This window comes from Grampus griseus (genome assembly GCF_964374135.1).
Source record: "Grampus griseus genome assembly, chromosome: 11".
In the NCBI taxonomy this organism is placed as follows: Eukaryota; Metazoa; Chordata; class Mammalia; order Artiodactyla; family Delphinidae; genus Grampus; species Grampus griseus.
The window spans coordinates 43254672-43259950 of record NC_139005.1 but is presented as its reverse complement, the minus strand read 5'-3'; the positions used below and the strand labels follow the sequence as shown (position 1 = coordinate 43259950).

General features: G+C 55.9%; 1 protein-coding gene across 1 annotated transcript; it reads right to left on the bottom strand.

Annotated features, from left to right (window-relative positions):
* Positions 1 to 546: 546 nt before the first annotated feature.
* HOXC10 (homeobox C10) lies at positions 547 to 4728 on the bottom strand (the record flags this gene model as incomplete). The annotated part of the gene is made up of 2 exons (XM_082666040.1): positions 547 to 824; positions 3978 to 4728. The coding sequence occupies 2 exons, from the start codon at positions 4726 to 4728 to the stop codon at positions 547 to 549; spliced, it is 1029 nt and encodes a 342-aa protein (XP_082522166.1).
* Positions 4729 to 5279: the final 551 nt, after the last annotated feature.

The following is a 5279-nucleotide window of genomic DNA, read 5'->3' as shown; positions in this document are numbered from 1 at the left end:
ATTGGGAGGTGAAGACACAGAGAGGGTTTGGTGCAGGCGCTGGACGCTACGACAAACACACAAACACTAGCCGAACTTTCCAAAAACGTCTATTATTCTAAGGAGGAAACGCAGCAAGGAAGGAGCGATTCTGACTGTGCTCTTCGAGATTACAGACCTTCTCTGGTTGATTTTTTTCCCTCTTTTTCCCCCTCTAATCGGGTGGATTCGACCTTAACTTTGCCTGGAGAACGGGATGCTATGTGTGAGTGTGTGGGTGAGTGAGGGGTTGACACACACACCAGCCACACTCCCACCCTCGTCTATGCGGGCACACCACACCCCACAACCCAGCACCCCATTTCTCATGCTTTAGGTGGACACATCTTCGCAGCAAGAACCATAGGTCCCTTGAAAGGAGTGTCTGAGGTCTTTGCCTTTTTTGCAGGCGTGTTGCATTTATACTCAGGGAGGAAAAAAAATATATACCACCAGGCACAAAGGGAGGAGGGGCGGGGAAAGGAGGGAACGGGGGGAAGAGGGTGAGTGGGAGGGGAGGCCCCTCGCTCAGGTGAAATTAAAATTGGAGGTCAGTTCCCGGATTCGATTCTCTCGGTTCATTTTCTTGAGTTTCATTCTGCGATTTTGAAACCAGATTTTGACTTGTCTGTCTGTAAGGTTAATGGTCTTGCTAATCTCCAGGCGGCGCTCTCGTGTCAAATACATATTGAACAGAAATTCTTTCTCCAATTCCAGCGTCTGGTGTTTAGTATAGGGACACCTCTTCTTCCTTCCGCTCTTTGCTGTCAGCCAATTTCCTGTGGTGTTTTCTGCCTTTATCTCCTCTGTTAAAAATAACATTATTTACATAAGTATCCCTCGAAGAGGCAACCCTCGCAGCACTGCAGCCTTGGCCAGCTTGCAGTGGGGGCAGCTGAGGGAGCACAGGGGAGCTGTTTTCGCCCCACAGGCCTGGCTGGTGGGGTCCTCCTGGCCTCAAGGCTCTTAGAATTTCTTTGGGGTCTAGACTTACAGGGGAGAAAGACAGAAAGTACTTGCCTCCAACGCGTCTATTAAATTTAATCACCCAATCCACCTTGACCTAGCATGTTCTGAGAACTCCTGCTCTCCCTCGGCTTGCTGACCCTGGTGTGCACTCTAAGCCTCCCCAGACCCCGCCTCCTCTCTGTTCCTTTCCAGCTCTGTAAAAATCCAACCAGAAGGAAAAAGTGTTTTCCAGGCCTCAGACCCGGTGGCAGAGGCCACCTCGCTGCCCAGAGCAATTTCCAGACAGCTTTGACCCCTTTCAACACAGTGGAGGGATGTCGCCCCAGACTCTGCAGCCAGCGGCCATTGCAGCCGTCTCTGCACCAGATCCCCAGCCCTGGCTCCCACCTGAAGCGTCACAGAGTGACTCTACCCCATTGGATCTCCCATTGCCAGCTTTTCCTATCCCGGCCATTTCCCCCAGGAGTAACTGAGGCAGGGAGCTTGTGCAGGCAGCGGAGGTCAGGGGCAACAGCTATGGGGCATGCTGAGGAGTCCTCAGTCAACTGCCCTGGCCAGAGACCTAAGGTCAAGGGAGAGAGATCCTGAGGAAATGCAGCCTCCTGGAAATCTCCTGCCTAGTCTATGTAGGTACGTATGCATGCATGTTCATATGTATTTCTGCAGAGATACACACTCCTATACATATGTACACACACAGGGATATGTACCCATGTGTCTATTTATATCAGGAGATGCTATAAGTGTGGTGTGTATTTCCCTTTCCCTTATCTACAGCTTCTCCCCCCCCGTCCCCCGCACAAATTCTTGCTGAAATGAACCAGCCTTGCTCCTCAAGCAGCAGAAGAGACCTTGGCCATCTTTTCTAGGGAAAAACCCAGAGTCCAGAGACCCGAGAGGGACACCCAGAAAAGGACTCTGCTGATGGCTCTGTGCTCTATCTCCCCTTCTATGCCAAATGAAACTGCCAGGTTCCTGGATCTTAGCTTGATGGGGAGTGGGGTGGGGGCCCTAGGGGAACCAGGAGGCATCAGAAAATGCAAACTTGAGGCTGCAGTTTTAAACACTTTAATGTCCTTAATTCTGTTCCCACCTCTGCACCTGCAGCCTTCTGCCAAATTGTTTAAAGGCTCTCCACATCTAACTCTGTGCCATTTATTTTTTATTGGGGTTGTTGGGGTCTGGGGGAAGGGGAGAAATTACAAGTGGGGGGTCCGGCCCAAAGCCCTCTTGCCTCTGGCCTGGTGGGGGCACCAAAATGAGGGGGCAGGCAAAAAGGGAGCAGGCAGAGTCAGAGGGATTAGTTGGGGTGGGAGGGTTTAGATGGTATGGGGATGGCAGGGGAGAAAGGGGACCCTACCAGAATGGGGGCAGTTTGAGCTAGGAGGTAGGCTTGTTAAACTTGACTTTGCTTTTGGTGGGGCTAGAACGCAGCTTTTCCTACCCTAAATCTGCACCCCAACCAAGCTCGGGGTATGGGGAGATGGTATAAAATTAAACTTTTGGGCTGCACACGTGCCACCAGTAAGGCTTCGTGGGTATGCGTGCCTCTCTCCCCCTCCCCCTCATGAACACACCCGTGCCCACCTTCTGGCTAGGGTCTCCATGGGCTGATTTGCCAAGGCCACCTTTGATTTGCAGAGGATACCCAAGAGGATGAGGGTCTGCCCTCACCCGCCAAAAGAGTGCGTGTGCATGTATGAGAGGGCATGCGTGAGTGTGTGTGAGTGTGACACAGGTCGCCTCCGGGCATACGTGTGGACCGCATCCATATACAAACCGCCATAAGACCCAGGCCGCCCCCAGTCTGCTCAGTTTTCACTGTTTCATCTGCCTCTGCACCCAAAGAGCCCTTCCTACACACAGCCTCCAGTAGCCAGTGCTGTGGGGAGCAGGTTTATCCCCTGCCCGCCCCACCAGTTGGGCCTTTTCTGATGCTTTTTGCTCCAACTTTTCAGGGTAAGTCCCCTCAGCCTCCCTCCACTGCTCCCGTTTCCTCCACATTTTCTCCAGGTGTCAGAGAAGGGTCCTGAGGGCCCCCAGTACCTGCAGCAGAAATGAATCTTGAACCCCGAGCTTGAACTCTGGCTAGGCTTTCCCTCGCCACCAAAATTACAATAAAATCCAACCAAAGCCTCACTCCCTTTCAGGAGAAAACCGCTTACCATGCACACAGAAATTTCCCAACCACTCATTTGTAAGCTGCTTTTGGAAACCAACGGGAAAATTTTTTTTAACGTAACTATAAAAAAAAGGAAACAAAATTTCAAAGGGGAGACAAAAAACCTACAACATTCCAAATGCCCTGTTCCAACGCCATACGCAGCCTGGGCGTCTGGGGGAGGGAGGGACGTGGAGGGCAGCCCTTCACCTCCACCTCTTCCGGCCCCAGCACCGCTGCCAGAGGCCCCCGGCCGAGCCAAAAACCGCAGGAGCCCAAGCCACACGCACAAATCAGACCCACAAACAACAAATCGCGCCTCGCAGGAAACAATTTTCAACTGGGAAAACGCAGTAAAGCGAAATCCCCCTTCTCCCAAGTCTTTCCTAGTCCCTGGCCCAAGATCGCCATTTTAAGCTTTTTGCATGCTTCTGACCTGAGCGTGGGTGGGGGTGGGGGGGTGGGGGAGTGGGGGGGGCATCAGCCTCCCAGGACACGAACGCAGAGCAAGCAAACCAAAGCCAGCACGCGCCCGGGATCGGTCCCCCGCCCTGGGCAACACAAGACGCTGCAGGCTGCCCGCCGTGCGCACCACCCCGGCCTCGGCGCCCACGGCCGCTGCCGCCGGCACCTCCACTTCGCCGCTTACCTTCCCTAGCCAAATGAGGCGCCACCAGCCTGGCGCTCAGCAGGCACGAGTCCCAAGCCGGTGTCGCATTCCCAAGACCGTCCAGAGCCTCCTCGGCCCAACCCTCTCCCTGCCCCCGCCCCGGCCACGAAGACCAAGTGCCCGAGCGTCCCACCCGGGCCACGGCCCAGGCGGCCTTACCTTTCGCTTCGTTATCCGAGGTGTCTGGGCTGGAGTCGGCGGTTTTGGCCCGATCCTTTTCGCTCTCCAAGGGGCTGCCTTTTGGGCCCGCCAGGTTCTGCTCGGTCTTGATCTCATTGGGGCTGGGGGTCTGGCTGTCGGACTTGGGGGTCTCAGGGAAACTCACTTTACCCCGGAGCTGGGGAGACTCCAGATGTTCGGCGCGCGGGTTGAGACTGGCCCGCTGCTCGAAAGGGTTTTCGAAGTCGTTGGCCCCGGCACAGTGGGGCGGCTTGTCCAGCGCGGAGTAGCTCGGGCTGGCGCGGTAGTAGCTGGGCACCGGCACCTCGTGCTCCCCGAGGCAGGACTCCTGCAGGGGGTGGGAGTAGAGAGCTGCCTCGGGGCCACTTTTCGCCCGCTTCTCTGCGCTGTACATGCAGCAGACATTCTCCTCCTTGACACTAGGTGGGTAGGAGCAGGAGGATAGCGGCCTGCCAACAGGTTGTTCCAGGCGGTAGGCGGCTTTGGGGTCGCCCCAGGAGTCCAGCTGCGAGAGGTAGGACGGGTAGGTGTTGAGGGCGAGGTTGGGGCTGCTGCCCTCGTCCCTCTTGGAGAGCGAGGGCGCGAGCCCGCAGCCCCTCATCACCCCGCAGTTGAAGTCACTCCCAGATTGCATATACATGCCTGCGCTCCGGCTATAGCGCTCTCCTCCGCCAGGCGCAACCAAGGGCTCCGCGTACGAGTTCGGAGTTACATTGCGAGGGCATGTCATTTTCAGAGAGAGGGGTTTTTAAGGAGCAATACTACTGCGGAGGAGCTGACATCTTTTTTTTTCCCCATCCGGGAGGGGGGGCGGTTGGAGGGGCGGGAGGGAAAAGAAGGGGAGGGGGGGAAATATCAGCTCCATAATTATCCGCGCATTCGGCCCTCACCATGTGACGGCTAGACCAATGGGATTTGAAAATGGCCTTGATGATTCAGACGGCCGTGACGTCAGCGGGGTCAAGTTGTCTGCAGGCGGAGCGCGCAGCGTGGAGTAACAGCGCCACCTAGCAGCCGCCTCGAGGTAGGGGCGCCGGAGCCCTTCCCCGCGAACAAAGGAAGGGCCCCCGCGGCGACTGGGGCAGGAGCGGGGTGGAGGGGGTTGAGGGGGTTCTAGGGAGGATGGGGTTTGTTTACCCGGGAAGCAGCCTGTAACTCTTGGGGAGAAGGGAGCGGAGAGGGGGGAAAATGCGGGACAGAGTGAGAGAGCGAGGCAACTCGGGGCTCAAAACAGTCAACATTCAAACTAAAAGGTCAAGACACGATTCAGGTACTTCTTCC